Source organism: Arvicanthis niloticus, chromosome 6 (assembly GCF_011762505.2).
Source record: "Arvicanthis niloticus isolate mArvNil1 chromosome 6, mArvNil1.pat.X, whole genome shotgun sequence".
Lineage (NCBI taxonomy): Eukaryota > Metazoa > Chordata > Mammalia > Rodentia > Muridae > Arvicanthis > Arvicanthis niloticus.
This window is the reverse complement of record NC_047663.1, coordinates 90,408,238-90,434,188: the sequence shown is the minus strand read 5'-3', so window position 1 is coordinate 90,434,188 and position 25,951 is coordinate 90,408,238. Positions and strand designations below refer to the sequence as shown.

The following is a 25,951-nucleotide window of genomic DNA, read 5'->3' as shown; positions in this document are numbered from 1 at the left end:
GTATACATAGTAAGTTAGTTTCAGGGTTTGTGGGCCAGGGCACTAGTGCGCAGTGGTAGAGTGCTTGGCTAGCATGCACATGGCTCTGGGTTCTACCTCTAGCACCCAAACCAAAACAAACTCCCAAATGTCAACAACTCAAAGAATTTGTCTACAAAATGTCTTATGAAGAAGTCAATAACCCTACCAGCAAGTGGTGATTTCACCTTATTAAAGTATAGCTTACTTGGATCATACCTCTTTGTTTATATTTTCCTGGAAATGCTGAGCCCCGCCCCCCACGTGTATTTAGCATTCTGTGAATCCCAGATCACTCTCATTCCTGACCACCCTGTACATCCTTTACCGGAAGGGCTCATCTGGCAGCCTCTTAGTGTGTGTCTTTTAAAAAGTGGCTCAACAAAATTCACACTCGAATCATCCTTAAATTCACAAATTTAATAAAAGGGGCGACCATCGCCACAGTCTAATTATAGGCTTTCTCCAGCTAAAAGAAACCTGTGCCCAACAGCAGCTCTGAACGCAGAGGGCCTCATGGGGACTCTACACCAACGGGCGTGTCCCGCTTTGCGCCTGTAACTTGCTGCCGTGGTGGGCCGGCAGATCCTGAGTATCGCCCCCGCCGCACGGCGCGCGTGGGCGAGGGGTCGACGGGGGCGTGGCCGGCGCGGCGTGCCCGGGGGTGTGGCCGGCGCGGCGGGGGGCGCAGGGGGCTCGGTGCGGGGGGGAGATCCGGGGGCGCCGGCGCGGCGCATGCGCGCTGCATTGTTTTGACTGAAAATGCCGTCGGTTTCGAAAGCGGCGGCGGCGGCGCTGAGCGGGTCCCCCCCGCAGACCGAGAAACCAACCCACTACAGGTCAGTGCCTGGGCTGCCGCCCGTGGCCTTCTGGGCACCGCGGCGCAGAGCAGCGGCCCGCGCGCGCCACGGGCCCGGGTGTCGCCGCAGAGGGTGCGCCCCACCCGCGCCCCCGCCGCCAGCCCTTGTGGGTCGCGCCGTCCCGGCGCGGGCCGCCGCCTAAGGTGGAGTGGCCGTGCCCAGGGTCTTCGGTGACCCCTGGCTTGAGGTTGGGCTTCTCCTGGTCTCCGGCGACCCCGCGCGCCAGACTGGAGTCTGGGGAACAGCGCCTGCGTTCGTAGCTCAGGGCCGCGCCTGGGCTGGAGGTGGGCGCACGGCCATCCGGACTCGGGCCGTCGCCGCCTGAGGTTGAGAGACGATGCCCGGGGGTCTGGGTGACCTCTGGGTTGGGGGCGGAGCCGCACCTAGAGTCCGGTGGCCGCCCGGGCTGTGAGCCTGGGGGTCGTTTCTGCGGCGCAGAAGAGGGGTTGCGCCTGGTGTGGGCGGGTGGCGCTTGCAGTCCATCTGGAACCTGTGAAGGGAGTCGAGCGGGAGTCGGGAGACCGGGACTGAGCTTTGAGAGGTGGCTCCAGGGGTCAGGGACTAGAAGGGGGCGGAGAATTGAGTGTAGTTCTATAGTGTTACCTGGGATCAGAGTTGGGGATGGCCTGCTTGGAGGAGGACTATACCCAGTGTTCCGGAACCTTCCTTATCTGAGGACTGGGAAGTGGTATTTGGGGTCAGGGAACGGAGAGTCTGCCTGGCTTCTGGAGTTACCTGGTCTCCGAGTTGGGGAGCGACAGCCGAGGTGCTTTGAAAAAAGGAGGGTACCGGGCCATGGCAGTCAGATGGACTCTGTGTTGGGGGAGGTGGGTCTTCGAGTCTGGGACCCTGCCCCGCCGCATCCCAGGGGCCTCCAGCCGGCGGCGGCTGCGGCCCGCAACGCTGTTTGTCTTTTTAGGTATCTAAAGGAGTTTAGGACAGAGCAGTGCTCCCTGTTTTTGCAGCATAAGTGCAGCCAGCACAGGCCGTTCACCTGTTTCCATTGGCATTTCCTAAATCAGCGTCGGCGCAGACCGCTCCGACGACGCGACGGCACCTTCAACTACAGCCCGGACGTTTACTGCTCCAAGTACGATGAGGCCACCGGCCTGTGTCCCGATGGTGACGAGTAAGTGGGGCTCCGGTGGGTGGCTGCTGGCTTTTCTTCAGGACTGGTGGTGACTCTGTGATCAACAGGTTTTTGAGGTTTCTGGGTTTTGTTTTGAGACAGGGTGTCTTTTTGTAGCCCTGGCTGTCCCAGAACACTTTATGTGGACCAGGCTGGACTCGAACTCATAGCAATACCTGTCTTGGCCCCTTAAAGTGCGGGATTAAAGGTGTATGCCACTACACTGGTCTCTTTGCTTCTTTTTAACACCCACTACCTATAGAGGGGAACCTCATTTTTATTCAAGACTTCCCAGGGGTCAGTAGAGTGTGTGTGCTACAGGGCATCCCGTTTGGAGGCTAGTTTCCTGAAAGATTATGTGTGTGTGTTGTAGGGACGATCTTTGGTAATTCAGATTGATTTCGATTCACTTCCTGCCCTTATTCCATCCAACGCTCTACTTTAAAATTGGCCTATGTTTTGCAGCTATCTGATTTAAAACAGTTTTCTGCGGTCAATAAGCGTGTAATGTGTGATATGTAAGTGTGGAATGTTTCCTTGCTGCTTATCTGTATATTTTAAAGGAGGGTAGCAGAATTATTACTCTGATAAGGATTTGTGAGATGATTTTGCTTTTTATTATTAATAATAATGTATTGAATATGAACTGGGAGCCGTGATCTTGCTTATGCAGGCAAGGACTCTTAACACTGAGATGCACTCAGCTCATTTGTTGCTGTTTTTTTTTTTTTTTAATAGTAGGAAAGTTGTTTTATTTGCACATTGTCATTTATGTAACACTTTCAGATTTTAATAAGTCAAGGTTTTGTTTGGGTTGGTTTATATTTTACAAGTTTCCTAATGGTGTTATGAGCAGATGTCTTTATTTGTGTGCATGTGTGTGTTTATGTGTGCAGGTGCAAATGTGGCTGCTCACATGCCAGCGTGCACACGTACAGTTAGTGCTCACAGGTTAGCCTTGCATGGTGTTCTTCACCTTGTTTTAAAATAGGGTCTCTCACTGGTCTGGAGCTGGTTAAATAGGCCAGGCTGGTTGGCCTGCAGTAGGTGTCTGTCTCTGCCTCCCTAGCACTGGGATTACAAGTATATGCCACTGTGGCCAGTGTGAGGTTTTGTTTTATTGTTTTGTTTTTAATCAGGGTTCTGGGGATCAAACTCAGGTCTTTATGCTTTCAAGGCCAGTATTTTACTGAAGGAGCTCTCTTTCCATCTCTGAACATCTTGGTTTTGAAATAATGAAGACAAGAGAAAAGTCCAAGTGAGATTTTGTGTTCAGAGGGAGGTGGAACATAGGATCAGGGGGTGTTAAGTTCTTCCTTTGGGCAGTTTGGGGATGTGGGGGTTAGCTTCCTGCCCTGAGGTGAAGTATTGGTCTGTCTTTTTTTGCCCCTCTCCCACCCACCCCCAAGACAGGGTTTCTCTGTGTAGCCTTAGCTATTTTGGAAGTTATTCTGTAGACCAGGCTGGCCTCCCGAACTCAGATCCACTTGCTTCTGCTTCCCACGTGCTGGAACTAAAGGTGTCACCACTATTGCCTGTCAACAGTCTCTGTCTTAAAGGCACTTTGTGTCTCTTGACACTTTGGAGGGATCCAATGCATGTGAAATTGTCACAATAGTCATACAGAATTGTGCTCCTGGTGATCCTTTTTTAAAAATTTTATTCCTTTATTTACACGTGTGTGTGTGTGTGTGTGTGTGTGTGTGTGTGTGTGAGTGTGTGTGAAAACATCCAATATATATATATTTAGGGAGAGAACCCAAGGGCCAGCCGTCTTCCACTGATATACATTCTTAGCTTCCCTTGGTGTCTGACTATGTAGCTCTTAGTAGCCTGGAACTTGCTGTATAGACCAGGCTAGCCTCAAACTCCAGAGAGTGTTTGCCCAAAGGTATTCACCACCATACTGGGCTTTGTTTGTTTGTTTGTTTGTTTGTTTGTTTGTTTTTGAGGTAGGTTTTCTTTGTATAGCCCTGACTGTCCTGTAACTCAGGTTGTAGGCGAGGCAGGCCTCAAACTCACAGAGATCCTCCTGCCACTGCCTCCTGAGTGCTGGGATTAAAGGCAAACACTATCACTGCCAGGCTCATTGATCTTTTTTCAAGATTGTATTTTTAATTTTGTATGTCTGCATGTGTGCATGAGTGTTCAGGAGCCCACAAAGGCTGGAGGATCTGCTGGCCCTCAGGTTATTAATGGTTGTGAGTTACTCAGTGTGAACTCTGGAAGCTCATTTGGATCTTCTGCAAGAGCAGTACATGTTCCTAACTACTAAGCCATCTCTCCAGCCCCTCACAGAAACGTACGTTTGTTTGTTTGTTTGTTTAAAGATTTATTTATTTTATGTATGTGAGTATCCTGTTGCTGTCTTCAGACACAGAAGAGAGCATCAGATTCATTACAGATGTTTGTGAGCCACCATGTGGTTGCTGGGAATTGAACTTACGACCTCTGGAAGAACAGCCAGTGCTCTTAACCGCTGAGCCAGTTCTCCAGCCCCACAGAAAAGTTTTTACTATATATATGTATGTGTGTGTGTGTGTGTGTGTGTATTAAAAACTTATATGTATAAGTTTTTATATGAATAAAAGTTTAAGTTTTATACATATAAGTTTTATATGTATAAAAACGTGTGTGTGTGTGTATTGTTGCTATTAATGTAGCTTGAGGCCCAAACTAGATAAATAGTGTAGCCTGCTGAGCTTCAGTTACAGTGTTGTAGAGCCATCAGTATAATTCAGTGGGCAAAAGCATTTGCTGCCAAGCAAAGATTGACTTAAACTGGATGACTTAAACTTTATCCCTGGTGCTCACATAATGGAAGAAGAAAATTCATACAAGTCATCCTCTGACTTCTACATATGCTATAGCACATATGCATGTTTGCATGTACCTGCACTCACACACACTCTAAATATATACAATATATTTATTTTTAGACGTAGTCTTTATATAATCCTGGATGTCCTGGAGCTCACTATGTAGACTAGGCTAGCTTTGAACTCACAGAGATCCATCTGCCTCTACCCTCTAAGTGCTAGACTGAAGGCATGTAACCACTTACAGTATTTAATCTACCAAAGCTGTGCTACATAAATACTCTTCAACTGTCTTCTTTGAACATGTCCTTAGATGACAGGTGACTGTCTGCCTGAGACCCAGGCTCAGTTCCTAATTTTCCATTTTCTTTTGGTCACCTTTGGGCTGCTGTTACCTAAGCTTGGATCAGGAATCCATGAGGTGAATGGTACCAGCCTTGCCTGACCTCATCCTAGAGTCTGGCCTGCGGCTATCTCCTGGTATTCCCCAGTGATAATTTTCACTTTGAAAAGAAAGCATGTCTTGGGCTGAAGGGTTATGTCCTGGTATTGGAGCATGCCACAGCAGGGCATCCATGGTGTGTCCATTCTTACTAGAATGAAGTGTGCTGTACTGAACACCAACCTCCAGCTGATCCTCCTTAGCTGTGTACAAATGGTAATTAACCGCATACAGCTGTTAACTGACGGTCAGGCTTGGTAGCTTGCAGTTTATTGTGAGAAGACCTGGGTAGACCATGCAGATGCTGGCCATTCAGTTTGTGTCCTGTGTATCTGACACTTAAGTGTCAGATGTGTCTAGGGAAGATTTTGTTTATGGCTTATCTAGAGCACATGGAATGATTTGCCCGTCAGGAATCATTCGACAGGCTGCCTCCACTGGGAATCTCTGCTTAGTAATTACTGAGAACTTCCCCATCGCTGCACATGTGGAATGGCTAGAGTTTTTTCTTATTGAATTGCATCTTCTGGCTCATGCAGAGTTGCCATAGAAATTATAAATTAGATAGTACCTTCCAGAGCAGTGATGGTGGGGCTTTCCCTTTATTTCAGGGTCTTGAATTTATTTATTTTTTGCATAGTACTACCCAGCAATTAATAAGCATTTGTTGTAGTACTGAAGTAGAATGCAGGTCCTCAAGAAAGCTAGGGTTTACCTCAGCCACGTGCCTAGCCTCACGGATCCATTATGTTAAAACATCACCAATTCTCAGAGTAAAGCCCCTTTAGCCAGTGAGTAGTAGTAGTGAGTAGTGAGTAGTAGAGTGAGCATTTGGTTATTCTTGATGTGGGCTCAGCCCATCCTGGGGCTCCCAGCCTGTTCTAGGAGAGCAGCACTGGAGCATGTCTCTGTGGCCCTCTTCTATCCTCACCCTTTGCTTCTGGCTTTCTTACCTTTCCTGACCTCCGTGAGCACCTCCTCCTTCCCTCTTACATCTCTCCTACTTCTCCCTTGTGGACATACCCTCTTTGAGAAAGCTTGCTGTCAAGCAGTCTCTTGGTTAAGATTCCTGATACATTCTTTCCCTGTTGGTGGCTTCTTAGATAGGGTTTCATTGCTTTGAAGACACCGTGATTAGGACAGCTCTTACAAAGGCAAACATTTAATTGAGGCTGTCTTATAGTTTCAGAGGTTTAGTTCATCATTGTCATGGCAGGAAGCATGGCAGCGTGCAGGCAGACATGGTGCTGGAGAAGGAGCTGAGAGTTCTACATCTTGGCCACAGAAGGAGACAGTATTAATAGCTTGAGTATAGAAGACCTCAAAGCCCACAGTGACACAACACACTTCCTCCAGCAAAGTCATAGCACCTAGTAGTGCCACTCCCTGTGGTCCTTTGGATGCCAGTTACATCCAGACTACCACAGTGGTCACCCCCTTGCTGCCCCCTCCCATGACTCCCAGCCTGTCCTTTGGTAACTATTGGAGCCTTACAAACCAATTCACTGCAATTCACTGCCCCAAAGGGCACTTCCTGCTTCATTCATCCTGGCTGACAACTTGCCCTTTGTTCTGGTGGGCATGACCTTTTTTCAGGATTGGCCTTGAATGATAGCTTTGAGTCATGTGTGGTGGGCCTTGCCCCCATGGGAATTGGCCTTCAGGCTTCATATGGCCTACTTAGGTTGGCTAGCTAACTAGCTAATGATGGATCTGTCTCCCAAGCATCTAGGGCAGGCGGTAGAGTTACATACATATCACTGCACATCCAGCACAGGTGCTCCTGGGGCTGCACGCAAAGTCAGTGTGTGTCTCTGTGTCTGCCTGTCTGGCTGGCTGACTTCAAACTCACAGAGATCTGCCTGACTGCTGTCTCTGCTTCCCGTGTGCTTCAAGTCATGTGCCACCACAGCCAGTAGCTCTTTTAAGGTAGTTTTCAGGGAGGAGATTGGGACTGGCACATAGGACAGAAGCTCCCCATTCTTATGGGAGGCCAGGTGTGGTACCTCCATGGGATCAGGTACACATTGCTTGGTAAAGTTAGGTTTTTTTTGAGTATGTATTCCTGAACTATGGCAGGCAAAGACTCTTCTAGGGAAGTCAAGAACATGTCTTCATAGTTGTTTGGATCGGGAAGAGTCAAGTGACCCCCACTGTGTGGCCACTGGCTGTTGTCTGACCTAGGCACTGTCCCTGGTGGTGTAGCTGGCTAAAAGCTTCCATTTGTCTTGTTTATACTAAAAATTGGACTCATGGATTTGATGCAGCTTTGCTGTGAGTTTGGTTTATTTTGGTTTGATTTGTTGTTCAGACAGGTTTTCACTCTGCAACACAAAATGGGCTTGACCTTTGGCAGTCTTCCTGCCTCAGCCACTGTGCTGCTAGAATTAGAAAGGCGCTCTCACACCCTGCTTGCTTTGCCTTTTCTGAGCAGCAGGCCTCATTTCCTTACTTGGTTCATGGAGGAGCCCCACTTCTGTCTCCTAAGGACATATGAGGCATCTGGGAACAGAGATATCTAGATGGGCTTCATTGTGGCTCCTGATGAGAGTCCTGTGTTCTTTTGCTATGATGAGGTACAATGACCACAGCAACTCTTACAAAAGAAAACATTTAATTAGGGCTTGCTTACGGTTTCAGAGGTTTAGTCTGTTACAGCAGGAAGCATGGTGGCACACAGGCAGACATGGTGCTGGAAAAGAAGATGAGACTTCTACGTCCAGATCCAAAGGCACAAGGAACAAAAAGTCTAGCCTTGGCTTAGACTTTTGAAACCTCAAAGCTGGATTCCCAGTGACACACTTCCTCCAACAAGGCCAAACCTCCTCATCCCTCTCAAGTAGTGCCACAAGGCCACACCTCCTCATCCCTCTCAAGCAGTGCCATAAGGCCACACCTCCTCATCACTCTCAAGCAGTGCCATAAGGCCACACCTCCTCATCCCTCTCAGTAGTGCCACAAGGCCACACCTCCTCATCCCTCTCAGTAGTGCCACAAGGCCACACCTCCTCATCCCTCTCAAGCAGTGCCACAAGGCCACACCTCCTCATCACTCTCAAGCAGTGTCTCTCCCTGGTGACTAAGCATTCAGATATATGAGACTATTGGGACCATTCTTATTCAAATCTCTACTTGTTGGCAACTTGCAGGGTTCCTTCCTCCTCTTCCTCCTCTTCCTCCTCTTCCTCCTCTTCCTTTTCCTCCTCTTCCTCCTCTTTTTCCTCTTCCTTCTCCTCTTCTTCTTCCTCTTCCTCCTTCTCCTCCCCTTTCCTCCCTCCTCCCCACTTCTCCTTTTCTTCTAAGATTTATTTTATTTTAAATTTTTTAAATAATGTATTTGTTTTTATTTCATGTGAATTGGTGTTTTGCTTATGTGTTTATCAGTATAAAGGTATTAGATACTTTTTAGTTACAAATATTTGTGAGCTGCCATGTAGATATTAGGGATTGAACCTGGATCCTTTGGAAGAGCAGCCAGTGCTCTTAACCACTGAGCCATCTTCCACCCCTAAAAATGTATTTTTATGGGTTGGGAGTGGTGCACTCAGAAGGCAGAGGCATGTGGTGCTCTGTGATTTCAAGGCCACCCTGGTCTACAAACGGAATCCAGAACACCCAGGGCTGCACAGAGAAATCCTGTCTCTCTGGGCAGTGTTGGCACACGCCTTTAATGTTAGCATTTGGTTGGCAGAGGCAGGCGGATTTCTGAGTTTGAGGCCAGCCTGGTCTACAGAGTGAGTTCCAGGACAGCCAGGACTACACAGAGAAACCCTGTGTCAAAAAAAAAAAAAAAAAAACAAAAACAAAAAAAAACAAAAACAAAAAAAAAAAAAAAAAAAAAATGAAAAAGAAAGAAAGAAGGAAGGGAAAGAAGGAAGGAAAGAAAAGAAAAGAAATCCTGTCTCTAAAAAACAAAAAAGAAAAAGAAAAAAATTATTTTTATTAGTTTAATTATTTGTGTGTGGATATATATAGAAGCACACAGGGGCAGGAGACGTTGGATCTCCCAGGAGCTAGAGTTACAGATGATTGTGACCACCAAGTACATGCTGAGAACTAAACATCTTCTGTAAGAGCAGTGTCTTAGCCACTTAGCCATCTCTACAGCCTCATGATTTTTCCTCCCTCCTTCTTTCCCTCCCTCTTTCTCTCTCTCTCTCTCTCTCTCTCTCTCTCTCTCTCTTTCTTTCTTTCTTTCTTGTTTTTGTTATTTTGTTTTTCAAGACAGGTTTTCTCTTTGTAGCCCTGGCTGTCCTGGAACTCAAGTTATAGACCAGGCTGGCCTCAAACTCAGAGATCCACCTACCTTTGCCTCCCAAGTGCTGGGATTAAAGAAGTGGACAACCACCGCCGGCCTGATTTTCCATTCTAAGACTCAGAGCAGTAAGTCTTGTCTATGGCTGTGGTGTGCATCACATGGCTCTTACATATGATGCCTGTATGGAAAGACCCTTATGCAGTGTTTCGTATACAAACGTGTGGGGGACCAGTCGTGATGATGCATATTTTTAATTCCAGCACTCAGGAGCCAGAGGAAGACAGATCTCTGTGAGTTCAAGGCCAACCTGATTTACAAAGCAAAGTCTAGGATAGCCAGGCCTATATAGTAAGACCCTGTCTCAAAAAAATAAAACAAAAACTTGTGAGGCCTAAGGCTTATGTGAGAGCTAGACTCCCTGTAATGGAGTGTGCACTGCCAACCTTTTGCCCTGAATAGAAGCATGGGCAGCCTCAGGCTAGAGAATTCTCTGTGGCAGTTATGCCGCTGGTGGCTTTGGAGAAAGCATGTTCTTTGGTGGCTCCAGGATTCTCAGGTTAGTGGAATTGTAATCAGAGCACTGAGCTGGGATTGCCAGCGACTCATCTGAAAAGTGCTTCCAAGGCTACAGGCTCTAGCCACTGAGCTCAGCAAGAATTCTCTTGCCTTAGAGTGGAGCAGGGGGCAGAAGAGGCGACAGGGGAAGCTCATGAAAGATGTCAGTATGGAGGACAGGCAAGACAGCTTAAAATATGTGTAGTTGTTAGTATATTGCATCTTTAAGCTGAAGTCTCTTAGAGGATGTCCCTGGGAGGACTGTTTGGCTTGTCGACCATTTGCTCTCTATGTTTTTATGTGCAGTAGTCCCTAAAGATCCCTTTTGGGAGATGCCCTCTACATGCCAAAGCCAGCCACGGTGAACTTTTGAATTAAATTAATTGCATTGAATTAACTATGTTAACTCAGGTTGGCCTTGAACCTGCAATCTCTACCTCCTAAGTGCTGGGACTAAGACATGCCCATCATCCAGGCAGTTCTGTCACATTTGGTCTGAGCTCAACTTTGAGATCATAGAGTAGTGGGCCATGGCCAAGCAGAAAAGACTGCCAGGTAGTGGGAGTGCAACTGTCTTAGGGATAAATCTCAGAGAGTGCTCTGGTTGCCATGGCAGTGGTCCTGGAGCAGAGAATCAGGGTGCCCCTCAGCTCAAGTCAGAGAAACCTTATAGGACTGCACATAAATTTCAGTGTAAAATTGGGAGGGTGGGTAAAGGTGGTTAAGTTGTCTCTGCAGTGTGGGAACCTCTCTAGAACCCTATCCCTTTGAAGTGATGTTTTTCTGTGTCTCTTCTCTGATGGGATGGCAGTTGGAATGAAAGACTGCTAGCTGGAGTGGAGACATCCCCGGGCACTGCACAGGCAGATGTGGGCTGGAGTGGAGACATCCCCGGGCACTGCACAGGCAGATGTGGGCTGGAGTGGAGACATCCCCGGGCACTGCACAGGCAGATGTGGGCTGGAGTGGAGACATCCCTGGGCACTGCACAGGCAGATGTGGGCTGGAGTGGAGACGAGGTCATTTCGTTATGTTTGAGGGCATGTTTGTAGTGTTGTCATCATCTCCCCCCCCACACACACACACAGTATGAGGCCTTTTTGTTCCCCTGTTTCTCTAGGATGCTTATGACTCTTCTGGGAGTATGTGGTTTGGGGCCTGTTGTGTGATTGTGACGAGACATTGCCCTGTTGTGCCTTTTTGCCCTGGGTCCAGCCTTGGCTCTTCCTGACCAGGTCTATGGCCCTGTTAATCTACTAAGACTCCTTTTACTTTTCCTGGACAGCGTCAGGATGTGGACTCAGAGGCCACCCCTACCTTCTCTGATGATAACTTGTCAGAAGGAGGACATGGCCTGTGTGCATGGCAAAAGTGCACATTTGAGAATCTTATTCAGGGCTAAGAGTGGTGCCACATACCTTTAATCCCAGTACTCAGGAGACAGAGGCAGGAGACCTCTGAGTTTGAAGACAGCCAGCGTCATCTACATTGGGATTAAAAGCCAGCCAGAACTATGTACTGAAATCCTGTCTAAAAAAAAAAAAAAAAAAAAAATTTTTTTTTTTAATTCAGAACAGATAAAATGGCTTAGATAAAAGTTAACACCAAAGAACATTGTGAATTAAGTCCTGGAAATAACAGACTCCTGTGGTTGTTGGACACATACAGAAAATAATGTAATAAAATATTTTTTTAGAAAGTAAAAATTTTAAATTTTAATTGAAAAAATAAATAGGTAAAGTCCAGGCCTAGTGGCACATAATGGCTATATCTGTAATTCTGGCACTTGAAGGGTAGAGATAGAATTAGGAGTTCAAGGCCAGCCTGGGATACATACAACCTGTCTCAAAATACAAAGTAGGTAGGAAACTTTACCTTCCAGTTTGAGAGAAGAGATGGGTACAGCTTTGGCAGTTGCTTGCTTCTTCTGTAGTGTAGCTCATAGAGACAATGAGATCTCCCTCTATCATTCCAGACTCTGTGCTGGCCCTTTAATGCTTATTTATAATCAAATTAAGTCTCTCTTTTCTTGGAGATACTTTTGTTTTAACATCAGTAAAGGCGTGCAAGAGCTGTAGCTCAGTGGTAAGAGTACTTGCCTAGTGTGGATGTAGTCCTGGGTTCATTTCCCAGTACTTCCAGGAAAAAAAAAAAAAAAACCCATTGACTTAAAGTTACCTCAACAATACGGTAAGATTAAATAAAATAAAAATCAATAAAGAAGTCAGCCAGTGGTGGTGCACTCCTTTAATCCCAGCACCTGGGAGGCAGAGACAGGCGGATCTCTGTGAGTTGGCAGCCAGCCTGGTCTACAGAGAGAGCCTGTAAATTTCTCATGAGTCAGAAGTCTCTCTATCTCACATCATGGATTTTGCATAGCAATTAATGCTAATAAGGATCATGTCAGAGTTTGCTTTTCTCTTTCTTTGAGAAAACATTCTGACCCAAAGCACTTTGTGGGGAGAAGAGGATTTATTTGGCTCATGGACATCACTGAGGGAACTTGAGCAGAAACTGAAGCAGACACTCCGGAAAAACTCTGCTTACAATCCTGCTCTCTGTGGCTTGCTCAGTTTGCTTGCTTTTTCTTTTCTGTTTGATTCAGGGTTTCTCTGTTCAGACCTGGCTGTCCTGGAACATACTTTGTAGACAAGATTGGCCTCTAACTCAGAGATCTGCCTGCTCAGCCTCCAGAGTGTTGGCATTAGAAGCATATACTACCACTATCTGGTTTAGTTTGCTTTCTTATACAATGCATACATGCCCAGGGTTGGCGCCTCCCACAGTGGGTTGGACCCTCCTAGATCAATTGTTAGTCAAAAAAAAAAAAAAAAAAAAAAGCCGCCTCACAGGTTTGTCTGCAGATCATTCTGATGGAGGCATTTTCTTATGGCGGTTCCCTGGTTCCTGGTTACCCTGGCTTTTGTCTGATTGACAAAAGATTGACCAGCAGCAGTAGCAGTGCATGGTGTAAAATATGGAAAGGTTGCACGCCTAGCACGCCTCAGAGTGTACCATTTTGGCAAGCAGATTATTCTGAGATGAAGGCAACAAACAGTCCACCAAGGAGGATGGCTTTGGTGGGAATCTGTTTTCCTGCTGTGTATATCAGATTAGGTATGAGTGCCTTGGGGAGGGTTGTAGAGTCGGGGACAGGTATTTGTTCACTTGTTCAGTAGTGTCATTTCTAGTCAGCAGACCTTGGTGTGCAGAAAGGAGTATAGAAGCAGCCACTCCACAAAGTGCCAGTGGGAGGCAGGTGGGGGGGCCGGATCAGCTAAGTCCACAAAACTAGTCAGTGTGTTCATCCCTCTGCTTCCCAGATGCCCTTACCTGCATCGAACGACTGGGGACACGGAGCGCAAGTACCACCTGCGCTACTACAAGACAGGCACGTGTATTCACGAGACAGATGCACGGGGCCACTGTGTGAAGAATGGGCTGCACTGTGCCTTCGCACACGGGCCCCTGGACCTGCGGCCACCTGTGTGTGACATCAGGTGAGTTGGTAGTTACCTAGGGACCAGCACACCCACTGCTACGTCCGGTATCATTGTTTTAAAGCATCTCTATCTGAGCCTGTTTTATTGAGTTACTGTCTTGGGGACAAGCTCTCCTGTGTATCCCACACTGGCCTCAAACTCTGTTTCCTCTTGTCACTCTTTCCGGAGTCCTAAGATTACAGAGTTTGCCACCACACCCAGTTTATGTAGGCTAGGGAGTAAACTCAGGGTTTCATGCATGCTCTGCAAGCATTCTACCAACTGAGAGTTCCGTTTCCGGCCTCCCCATATGTTCTCAGTGCTTCCTTGTGTATTGTGAGCCACAAATGGGAATAAAGGTCCAAGGCTTTCTGTCTGGACCAGTGGTTCCCAACCTTCCTGACACTGCCACTCTTTAATACATACAGTTCCTCCTGTTGTGCTGACCCCAACCATGAAATTATGTTTATTGCTACTTCATAACTAAATTTGCTACTGTTATGAGTTGTAATGTAAATACTTTTGGAGACTGATGTTTGAGAAAGGGGCTTCAAACCACAGGCTGAGAACTGCTGGTCTAGACAAAGGAATGCCAAGTGTGCCCAGCTGTTGTGGAAAGGTCCTTCCAGAGCTCACACCTATAGTAGCCTAACACTTGGGAGGCTGAGTCCGGCTCAGCTGCCGTGAGTTCAAGGCTGGTGTGTGATATATGGTGACTTAGTAAACATTAGGACATTCTAAGCTACAGCCAAGGGAGCCTTCGTCTCCAAAAAGACAGAAGGGAGGGAGGGAAGGAGGGAGGAAGGAAAGAAAAAGCCAGTCAGCCAGGTGTGGTTGTGTACACCTTTACCCAGTACTTGGGAGGCAGAAGCAGGCAGATCTCTTAGGGTTTCAGCATAGACTGGTCTACATAGCAAGTTCTAGGACAGCCAGGAGGGCTACATCAACCTTGTCTAAAATAGAAGGGGTGTGGAGTTGGGGCAGATCTTTTCTAAATGAATCAGCTCTAAAATTGTAATTTGCAATAGGGTTGGTGTTGGAAGACAAGGCTGCTGGGCCTGATGCTGCTGTGGTCTGGCTCTAAACCCTCAGGTAGTGTTGGTGAGGTGGCAGACCAAGTGGCTCTGGAGCCACCTCCAGAAACCCTCAGGCTATATAGCTGCTGTACTGTGCTATTGGTTGCAGGGAGCTTCAGGCTCAGGAAGCCCTGCAGAATGGCCAGCTCAGCGGAGGTGATGGTCTGCCTGACCTGCAGCCTGGGGTCTTGGCCAGCCAGGCCATGATCGAGAAGATCCTTGGTGAGGATCCTCGGTGGCAAGGTAAGCCTGGGGTTGCTGCAGTACTTGCAGGGGAGAGCCATGGCCTTTCACTTGGTACCTGTCCATCCGTGAGTTCTTAACTTAAACTAGAGAAGAGGACAGATGGAAAAGTCAGGGTTCCTCAGTCCACTCTTAACTGTGAGCCATTTAGGATACAGGTGGCCACATGGGATTTGAACCTAGCCATCTGGCCCCAGACTGTGCTGACCCATCATACCACCTGATGTCTTCTTGGTGGGTAGTATTGGTTGGTTGTGGGGCTGAGGGAAGTGTTTAGGGCCCACAGCAACTCCCAGCAGCCTGTACCAGCACATTGCTGTCTTGCTGTTTGCTGCCACCTACCCCATTAAAGTCAGACCCACCTACCTAAGCCTGGGCTTCGATGTGTCTGGAGCTTAAATTAAATGTTTGTCTGTCCTTGGACTTGTCCCTTAGAGCTGCAAAACCCACATCCTCTGCAGGCTCCATGAATGATAGTTGTGAAGACTAAGAGTATTGTTTTGTGATAAAATACGCATAAAATTCACCATTTTAAGGACTGGGGAGGTGAGTACAGGGCTTGCTATACAGGCATAGAGATCTGAGTATGGATGCCCGGGTGTTGCAGTACAGGCCTGTAATCCAAGCGTAAGGAGCTGGAGATAGAAAGATCCCGAAGGTTTGTGATCCAGCCAATTTAGCAATTGGTGAACTCTGGGTTCCAAAAAATAAGATTCGAGGGGCTGGAGAGATGTCTCAGCACTGGCAGCTCTTAAGAGGACCAGAGTATGATTCCCAGCATTCAGCTGGCAGCTCACAACAGTCTGGCATCCATGAGCACCAGTACACACATGGTATAAGGACATACATGCAGGCATAAACTCCTACATGTAAAATAATAAATTTTTAAAAATTACAGTAGGAATGTTAAAGGAAAACACTTACTGTAAAGTGAGCAGTTGTGTTACAGTTAGTACATTCACAGTGTGAACCACCAGAGCTACCCATTTCTAGAACATTCTCTTCACCCTGAAAGGAAATTCCGGATTCAAGGGTAGTCATGTGTGCCCATCTCTTTTCCTCGTGTATCACATGATCTGTGAAAGTAGTGTTGTTGTTATTGTTTGGTTTTTCTGAGACAGGGTTTTTTCTGTGTTGCCCTGACCATCCTGGAACTCACTCTGTAGACCAGTCTGGCCTTAAACTCACAGAGATCTGCCTGCCTCAGCCTCCTGAGTGATGGGTTCATAGATGTCTGCCACCACTGCCTGACTTGAAGGTGTTCTAGTTTGTAAACAGTGCTTTCAAATTGCAGAGAGCCCAGCTTTGGATTGTTTTCCTGCAGCCATTCTTTCTCATTGGATAAAATGAATCCAGCTAGAGGCCAGAGGCGAGATACATTAACAGCGAGGCTGGGGAGCTGTTTCTGACTCCATGTCTCATTGTGGTTCCCCCCACCCCACAGCCCCCTACTGTGCTGTTTGGCACCATTGGACTCACAGGATATTCTCCTCGTTGCCTCGCCTGGCTCAGTGCTGCCTCGCCTGGCTCAGTGCTGACGAGTTGCGGCCTATTGTACCACTGTAGATGTTGGGAAAGGGGAGGGGACACCACCTTCTCAGTCCCTCTGTGACTTGCAGTGGACTGTCCCAAAGTCAGGGACAGGGTGTGATAGTCAGCTAGAGGATAGAGTGACCGAAGCCTCATGTCTGGCTCTGTGTGTTTGTCACCTTCCCTACTCAGCAGCCTCCCTGTGGGCAGGCTCTGTTCTTCTCCAAGTGGACATCTGATGTCTCTGGAGGATAGATTTAACTCATCAGCTCAGCTGAACAGGACAGAAAGAAAGGAGGTGATTTTTAGAGAGATTTTTATTCATGTTTTTGTTTGCTTGGGGCTTTTGTTTTTTGACAAGGGGTCTTACTGTGCAGTCCAGACTGACCTTGATTCATAGAGGTAGGCTTGCCTCTCCAGGGCTGGAATTAAAGGTGTAAGTCAGTACAGCTAGCCTCAAAGTTGGGGTTTTATTGTTGTTTTTTTTTTTTTTTTTTTTTTTTAAGATTTATTAGCCTGGCAGTGGTTGCGCACACGCCTTTAATCCCAGCACTTAGAAGGCAGAGGCAGGCAGATTTCTGAGTTTGAGATCAGCCTGGTCTACAGAGGGAGTTCAAGGACAGCCAGAGATACACACAGAAACCCTGTCTCGAAAAACAAACCAACAAAAAAAATTATTTATTTTATATATATGAGTATATTGTTGCTGTCTTCAGACACACCAGAAGAGAGCATCAGATCCCATTACAGATGGTTGTGAGGCACCATGTGGTTGCTGGGAATTGAACTCAGAACCTCTGGAAGAGCAGTCAGTGCTCTTAACCACTGAGCCATCTCTCCAGCTTGTTGTTGATGAGTTGTTGTTGTTGTTGTTCTTCTTCCTCCTCCTCTTTTTCCTCCTCCTCCTCTTCTTCCTACTCCCCCTACCCCCTTCCCTTCCTTTCCCTTCCCCCTCCCTCCTCTCTCTTTCCCTCTCTTCCTCCTCCTCCTCCTTCTTTTTTTTTCCTGGAACTCACCATGTAGACCAGGCTGGCCTCCAACTCATAGAGATCTGTCTGCCTCTGCCTCATGAGTGCTGGGATTAAAGGCGTGCGCTGCCACGTCTGGCAAAGTTAACCCTTTTTAGGCAGGATGTGATAATGCACACTGCGTGAGTCCAGCACTCAGGTTGTTGATGTAGGATGATCATGAACTCAAGACCATCCTAGGCTGCACACTAAAACTGGTCCATAGAGTTAAATAGATACTGAGCTGAATGTGGTTAGTACATGCCTGTAATCTTATATCTTAGGAGACGGCTTGAGCAGGATTGCAAAATTTTAGGCTAGCTTGAACTACAGAGCAAGTTTAAGGTCAATCTGGGAAGTTCATGGGACCCTCTCTCAAAATAGAGAGTAAAAAGAGCTGAGTGTGTAGGTCTAGATTCAGGGCTGGACCACTTGTCTGGGCATTAGGTCCATGGCTTATCTTCAGTACAGCCTGAGCAAGAGCTTGGTGGCTCACACCTGTAACCACAGCATTGGGGAAAAGGCACAGGGAATTGAATTTGAAGCCAGCCTGGATTTTGTGTAACCTGTTTCTTAAAAAACATTAAGCTTTTTTTTTTTTTTTCCCCTCTTGAAACTGGGTTTCTCTGTGTAGCCCTGGCTGTTGCTCTGTCAACCAGGCTGGCTTTGAACTTACAGATCTACCTGCCTCTGCCTTTCACATGCTGGGATTAAAAGGCTTGTGCCACTACCACTAGGCTAATGTTAAGCATTTTTAAAAGTCAGAATTTCTCCTCCTCTTCCTCCTCCTCCTCCTCCTCCTCCTCCTCCTCCTCCTCCTCCTCCTCCTCCTCCTTCTCCATCATCACCATCACAGGTGGGAGGCATGCACATGCTTGGGTAGAGGCCAGAGGACAACTTTGGAAGTCAGTTTTGTCCTTCCATTGTGAGTTGCAGAGATTGCCAGGTTTGTGCAGTAACTGCTTCCCCCTGCTGAGACATCTCACTGGCCTAAAAGTATTTTCAGAGTAGTTCTGGAGTCACAGCAAATAGGAGAAGATCCAGAGCTTTTTCCTATGTTCCCTGTGCACCCCAGTCTTATTGACAGAGTTCAGAGTAGAACCAGTCACCCGATGCATTGGGCAGGCCTGCACTGGCCTGTGGAGATCAGGCTCGTGTTTCAGTAGGTTGGTTTGTTGTTGTTGGGGTTTTTTTGTTTTTTTGTTTTTGTTTGTTTTTTGTTTTGGTAATAGAAACAGTTTAAGAGAAGACACCCCTGAGAATGGGAGTGTGAGCTGGTGACAAGCATATTCTCAAAAAAGCTCTGTGTTTTTGTGGTTGTTTATTTGTATGGGGGCTAGGGGTGTGCATGCATGTGGATATGTGTGTGTGTGTTGTGTGGGAGCCTAAGCTGATACCAGACAGCAGCCTCTCTCACGCTCTCTCCTTGTATCCATTGATACGGAGTCTCTAAATAGTACTCATAGCTCACTGGATCACACCCGACATGCTGCATGCCTATCTGGAGTTTACATGAGTGCTGAGGATTTGAACTCTGGTCCTCATGCTTGCACACCAAGTGGTTAAAGCCATGAGCCATCCCCTCAGCCTATCAGTGATTTTTAATATGGTTACACACTAATGTGACCAGGGCTTGATTAACATTTGATTTTTTTTTTTTCCCATTTTGAGACAGGGTTTCATTTCACCACGGGTAGCCTTGAACTTCCCATACAACTAAGAATAAACTAAGAATAAACTCTATACCTCTCACGTGCGTGCTGGGATTACAGGCACATGCCACCATGCCCGTATCACTATGGGCCTAAACTCAAGCTTGGTGCATACCAGGCAGGCTCTCTACAAGTGGAGCTGTATTTCCAGCCAGTTTCTGAAGGAATCCCATCCAGGTTAACGGGGCTTCTGTGCCTTCTGGTGATTGTTGTCTCATCTGCTGTGTACGGTGTCCTTAGGGCAATCTGCAGAACAGTGCCTCTGGTCCTTGCTTATGGATGAACCTCGTCTGTTTACCTACTCAGTGGTGATGGGTGGGTGGCTATCCAGACGTTGAATGGCTGTGCCTAATGTCACTGTGAGTGCTCAGGGCCAGGTTTTCTTGCATCTGTTTTCCAGACAGTAACTTTGTATTGGGCAGCTATAAGACGGAGCAGTGCCCGAAGCCACCACGCCTGTGTCGCCAGGGCTACGCCTGTCCACACTACCACAATAGCAGAGACCGTCGTCGGAACCCCAGGAGGTTCCAGTACAGGTGGGCTTGGGGACCACAGACAGGAGGACCCTGAGTGTTCCCCATCAGAAGTCCACTCTGGCTCTAGATAGATACTCTGTTGTAGCCATTGACCCAGCGGCTCTGTAGCCCTGCCGCCTCCCTCACCTGACAGATACAAGGCCATAAGACTTCTTCACTTCTTTCCTGTGACCCTTGCACCCCATGCTGGGGAGGGGAGCATTTTCTATGCAGTTGTCATAGAGATGCCCACTCTTAAGTTCTCCCATTGAGGATTCCCTGCTCAACAGTGCTGTCACTCACAGGCAAGGATGTTGTCTTAAGGGGCTGGGCTTGTTCGAGACAAAGTGAGAGCTTGAACATCTGTTGATCTGTTGTAGGGGCAAATGAAGGCAAAGCTGGGGTCTAGGTCGATTTGCATTCAGGCACAGTGGTTCTCACATGATCCTCCCACTGACAGCCCTGTTGGGAACACAGCTGGGCACACCACTCTCCAGCCTGTCGAGCACCGTGTGTGTTTTTACTGGTACTTCTGATAATTCTACTCTTTTACAGTGTACCACCCATGTCATGTAAGGACCCTGCCCCTCCCAATAGTCATTGCACCTTTGGCTTTTCTGGAATGTGAGATAGAGCTCGCCTTCCAGGCTGATAGCAGGGCACTGTATTCTGGAGACAGAGCTCTAGGGGATGCCAAACTCCTTACCTTCCGGATTTTCACCTGCCTCTGGGTTAGGGTCTCACCAGCCTGATGGTCCTCCATCTTCCAAAGCATTATCCACTCTGCTCCAGCTACCCCTTTCTGTATTGCTGGCCTCCCCTTTGGGCTTGCAGTTGGCACTCATGGTGGCCCAGGTCCTCGGTCCCCACAGATTTCCTTAGAGCCTATACATTTTCTTTGTAGAGGGCCACCCTCTCCTTGTTGTAGTCCCATGTCCCCTGAGTGCCTAGGGACTTTGTTCTGATAGATAAAGATGGTGGATTTGTGACTTCACTGCTCTCTGAATAACTTCAGGGTCAAGAGACCTGAACAGAAAACCAGCAATAATAGAAATAAATGGTGCTGTCACTACTGCCTGGCCATAAGAGGACCAGTGGATAGCTTTGTAAAAATGCTGGAAAATCGGGTAAAGAAAAAAAAATACGAGTTCCAGAGGTGGGAATTTTGAATATAAACCCAAACTGAATGACTGTGAAGCTGCCAGAAAGCACAGGAAGAGTGTAGAGTGTGTCACTTAAGCTGATTAAGAATCGTGAAAACAGCATCAAGTCTCAGAGTCTGCCTTGCCACAGAAGGCAGAGCCCTGGGCCACCTCACCTCACACCCTGCTGTGGGTCTCTGAGCCTGCTGTTCCTCGCCCCGGGCAGACATGACTCTTATGGAGAGGGGTCTATGGGCAGTAGACACTCAAGTTCACCCTGTTGGCCTTTGCATCCCTGAGGGGGAGCATGGTCACTGTAGGTTCACTTTGCCTTTTGTCCTCTGTGTTGGGAGCCTGATTCTGAGTACACGGTTGATGTTCTTCCTGTTGTAGGTCAACGCCCTGCCCTAGTGTGAAGCATGGTGACGAGTGGGGGGAGCCCTCACGGTGTGACGGTGGGGACAGCTGTCAGTACTGCCATTCCCGGACGGAGCAGCAATTCCATCCTGAGGTAGGCATTGGTCAGGGCCCACACAGAACTGTTGGCAGTTCAAGAGGGCCTGGCTGTATGTGGGATCCTCACTGGAAGGGCATACAGGACTCAGAAGTGCCTCATGCTGTGAGATGTATTAAATCAGCCTAGGAGGAGTTAGGGAAGCGGGGTGGAGCAAGGAGGCCAGAAGGATGCCATGAAGTGAGAACAGCACTTCCCTCTCCCAGAACAGGAAGAGACATTGCTTACTAGAGAGTCTCCCCCACTTCCCCGCCACTGGCCGCCCTGTTTCCAAGACCTACTGAGGCACAGCTGATCGAGTGTAGCCCCCAGCTCCACCCGAGAGCCGTGTGAGATGAACTGCCTGTCCCTGAGCAACACTAGTGAGGATGTTCCAGGGGCTCAAAGGTCACCACATGGATGGGAAGGACTGTCTGTCCTGTGGAATATTCTAGATAGGTGTTTGGCCCTGTTAACCTTGTTAACCTTGAGTTAACCTTGGCTGCCCAGTCACCAAGCAGAATGCATTCAGATTTGAATTAAAATGAATAAGCAGGCAGAGGAGATGTTCGAAGGGAGCTGTGGTCAGGATGTAAAATGAACATAAATTAATTAATAGAAAAAACAAACAAACTGTCCTTGGACATCTTAAGTCTGCAGGTAGTGGGGCTAGGCTGGAGGAACTGAAGGACGTGGGCTGTATGCAGGCATAAGTGCTAGTTCAGGGGGCTTTTGTCATGCCCTCCCTGAGTCTCTTTAGTGGGTGGTGGTGTTTTGGTATCTGGGGAATGTTGGCCCTTGGGGTGCAGTTTCTGATGCCAAAGACTTCTCTGTTCTTTCCCAGATCCCCATGGTGAGTATGCTACAGGCATTGCTTGAGCTTCTATTGTATACCAGACAGTTAGATACCTTTTCCAGAGTGTCAAGTAGGCTTTGCCTGGAGGTCTGATAGATAAGCTTGTCTCTGACTAATACATTTTGCAAAGAAGAGGGTTTTCAGGACCAAGGGCATCTAGGTGGCCATCTTTCTATCACTGGAAAGAAAAGGTTTGTGTGGCTCAAAGACTTGGAGGCTCCCATCCACCGTTACAAGTGTATCTCATAGAGGGCCCCACCGTCTTCTGGAGCTGAGAGCCAGGCCTTCCCCGAACCTTTGGAGGCACTGTATATTTGTTCTGCAGCTGGATGTGCCCACACCGTCTGCTTGCTTCTGTGTTCTGAGCAGCCAGCTGTACTACTCACGGAAGCATATCACTAAGCTTCCATGTTTTGTCTGATTTCCTAGATCTACAAGTCTACAAAATGCAACGATATGCGCCAGACCGGCTACTGCCCTCGGGGCCCTTTCTGTGCCTTTGCACACATCGAGAGTAAGTAGACAGTCTTCAGCCCAGGGCCACCTCAGCCATCCTATAGCCAAGTATCTCATTCCGCAGCTCCGCAGTCTCATTGAGTTTTGGCTCATCCAGAGCATCTTTGAGGATGAGGAAAGAGCGGTGGCCCAACACTGTGACCTGGGACTAGGCATGTCTGGGAATAATGTATGTAGTGCCCACTTAGATGGCTGGGGTAGGGGCAGGGAGAGGGAAGGGCTAGTGCCATATGGCTGGACCTGCCTTGCCCTTTGCACCTGGGGCAGACCAGACAGGCCCTACCTGCCTCCTGGGGATAGGATCTGTTGTCATTCACCTACTTACCTACACTTTGCCCTGAGCTGCTGTCCTGGTGTGACTGAGTGTCAGTGGCTTTGTGGAGTCACTTTCTATCCCTGTAGCCAGAGGCGCCAAGATCCTTAATTGGGATTGGCCAACTGGCCTCAGACACTAATGGTCACTAATTGTCACATAGGCTCAGAATTGATTCTCTAAAGCTGCTCCCCCAGCTCTAGAGTCTGGGTTCCTTATAAAGTAGTTGTAAGCTCAGACTTCATTTTCTGTTCCAGTTGGAATGGCAGCTGTTTCTGTTCACACTTGACATGTTGTTGTTCATGTTAAAAATGGTTGAATCCAAATAGCACTATTTGGGGGCTAGAGAGGTGGCTCAGTGGTTGAGAGCATGCATTGCTCTTGCACAGTCGAGAGCTGAGTTCCCAGCACCCACATCAGGAGTCCCACAACCACTAGGGAATCTAATGCTCTGTCCAGGATCCCAGAAGCACCTGTACTCACGTGCACACACCCACACAGACAGAGTACACATCTTAAAACAGGCTTACTTATTTTTATGCATGTGAGTGTTTTGTTTGCATTTGTTTATGTGCACTACAGGCATGCCAGGTGCCTGCTGAAGCCAAGAGGGGTTGCATTTCTTGGAACTGGGTTAAAATAATTGTGAGCTATCATGTGAATTCTGGGAACTCAGGTTCTCTGTAAGAGCAGCAAGTGCTCCTAACCATTGAGCTACCTTTCAGCCCCTAAGAGGAATTTTTTTTTTTTTAATTACATGGCTCTGTGTGGGCTGGCCTGCCATCCAGAATGAGGGACGTTGTTACATCATCCCGTACTCTCCACCTGTCCTTTGGGCCAACTGGCAGCCCGTCGGTGCCAGCTACTCTTTTTTCTTGGCAGAGAGCCTGGGTGTGGTGAGTGAGTGGAGCGGCCGTGACCTCAGTTCCAACAGCACCTCAGCCTACAGCAGCCAGCCTGGAAGTGTGAGTGGACACTGAGGGGACAGGCATGGGGTGACATTTGGGTGGTATGGTTGAAAGCAGTCTACATGTGGAGTTGTGATTCTTTCTCAAAGAGTCTAGAAGAGTCCTGGCTATATTCTTGCCTGTGCTGGAGCAGGACATGCCCCTGCTGTGCTAGCATGTGAGATTTGTCTTTAGCAGGTGTCCAATCCCTTGCCTCTCTCATCTTTGTATATCCTTTGGGCTGTCAGTCCTAGGCAGTTGGAGGTCATCAACAAATGGTATCTGATGGGTGTGATGAGGATGGATCGTTCTCTGACTTAGAAATTACTTCCTCTCCATGCCAGAGTCAGCCACTAGAGCAAGTCCCTGAGGAGCAATCCCAATGATGGGGACAGGATGTTCAAAATGGATTAAAAATAGTGTTTGGTTCTATACTTTTTGAGTGACATTGACATAGTCCTGAAGTTGCTGGGCAGTGGTGGTTTATGCCCAGCACTCAGGAACCAGAGGTAGGAGATCTCTGACTTTGAGGCCAGCCTGGTTTACAGAGTGAGTTTTAGAAACCCTGTCTTGAAAAAGCAAAACAAAAACAAACTATAAAAATGGGGGGTGGGGGTGGGAATATCCCTGAATTTGTTGAACAGAGCCACTCTGCTTAGCTCATGCAGTCACAGGTATCCTTGCACTTTCTTGCTGAGGCCACTTGTGTTGGGTGGACCCTGAGTACTGACAGGCCCCTGAAGTTCTGGAGGTGTCTCTTTGTGGTCTAGGGTTTAGTCACTTTCATTCTTGGCCCTTCTGCCTGAGGATGGTCCTCTGGCTGATAGGGCAGAGTCCATATATGTCCTAGGTGCAGCAGCTGTCCTCTGCTGCTCTAAGGAGGCCCCAGTCTGTGATGCTCTGCCACTGGTGTCAGTGAGGTGTCCCAAGGGTCCCTCTTTGAGTGAGTGATGGAGGAGTGCCTGTGGAGGCATTGTCTCTACATTCCTTCCTACTTTGGATCTGGAACCCTGCAGGCACTCTGTATACCCAGAACTTGCCACTTCTCTTGGAATTGTCACAGAACTCTCACAGAGCCACTTTAAATGCTGGGATCTCCTCTCCTCCTAGAAGGCACAGCTGGGCCTCTGTCTTAGTTAGGGTTTCATTGCTGTGAACAGACACCATGACCCAGGCAACTCTTACAAAGGACAACATTTAATTGAGGATGGCTTATAGGTTCAGAAGTTCAGTCCATTATCATGGCAGGAGCATGGCAGTGTGCAGGCAGGCATGATCCTGGAGGAACCAAGAGTTGTACATCTTGATCTGCTGGCAGCCAGGAGGAGACTAGATTCCACACTGTGTAGCCTGAGCATGGAAGACCTCAGAGCCCTCCTGCATGGTGACACACTTCTTCCAACAAGGCCACATCTCCTAATGGTGTCATTCCCTATGGCCAAGCATTCAAACGTGAATCTATGGGAGGCAAACTTATTCAGACCACCACAGCCTCCCTTGGGTAATACGCCACACTCTTGTACAGAGGCAGCCTCAGTGCTGTTTGGGTCAAACAAGAGACCTGCCCATCCCGGTCTCCTTAGCTCTTGGTACATGTGCCAAGGACTGAGTGATCCAAGTGTGGGAAGGACTCTGGGTGCCAGTGGACACGAGCATGTAAACACTTTCTCATTGTTTTGTTTTGTGGGGTTGTTGGTTATTGTTCTTGTTTTTGTTTGTTTGTTTTTTGTTTGTTTTTGAGACGAGGTCTTATTATATGGCCTAGGTTGGCCTCGAACTCATGATCCTCCTGCTTCAGTCTCCTTTGTAATGGGATTACAAGCCCAGGCCAGCATACCAGCTCCAGAATTTTCTAAATTCTAAGCAAAGTGTAGGTCTGTGTTTTTTCAGATGTCTCCTTGCCTTTCTAACCTGAGTGGTCCTTCTATTGCAGGCCAAACGGAAAGATTCTCCCTCTGAAGGAAGCCAGAAAGCTACTGAGGACAGCAAGCAGGTAGAGTTCTGGGGCATAGGCTATATTGTGTGCTGTGTGGCTGGA

General features: G+C 47.9%; 1 protein-coding gene across 6 annotated transcripts in view; it reads left to right on the top strand.

Annotated features, from left to right (window-relative positions):
* Nucleotides 1-691: 691 nt before the first annotated feature.
* The window catches only part of Unkl (unk like zinc finger), a 46,885-nt gene continuing 21,625 nt past the window's right edge, over nucleotides 692-25,951 (top strand). For 3 of the 6 annotated variants that reach the window (XR_004607095.2, XM_034506237.2, XM_034506236.2), the window contains exons 1-9: nucleotides 693-857; nucleotides 1,798-2,007; nucleotides 13,405-13,581; nucleotides 14,749-14,882; nucleotides 19,532-19,667; nucleotides 21,182-21,299; nucleotides 22,567-22,651; nucleotides 23,849-23,931; nucleotides 25,847-25,906. Coding sequence is in view for 5 of the 6 variants with exons in the window: in XM_034506237.2 (XP_034362128.1) it covers nucleotides 781-857; nucleotides 1,798-2,007; nucleotides 13,405-13,581; nucleotides 14,749-14,882; nucleotides 19,532-19,667; nucleotides 21,182-21,299; nucleotides 22,567-22,651; nucleotides 23,849-23,931; nucleotides 25,847-25,906 (1,080 nt within the window). In the remaining variant the exon portion in view is untranslated. Of the gene's footprint in view, nucleotides 858-1,797; nucleotides 2,008-13,404; nucleotides 13,582-14,748; nucleotides 14,883-19,531; nucleotides 19,668-21,181; nucleotides 21,300-22,566; nucleotides 22,652-23,848; nucleotides 23,932-25,846; nucleotides 25,907-25,951 lie in introns of all 6 variants that reach the window. The other 3 variants (XM_076937146.1, XM_076937147.1, XM_076937148.1) reach the window with 3 other exon arrangements.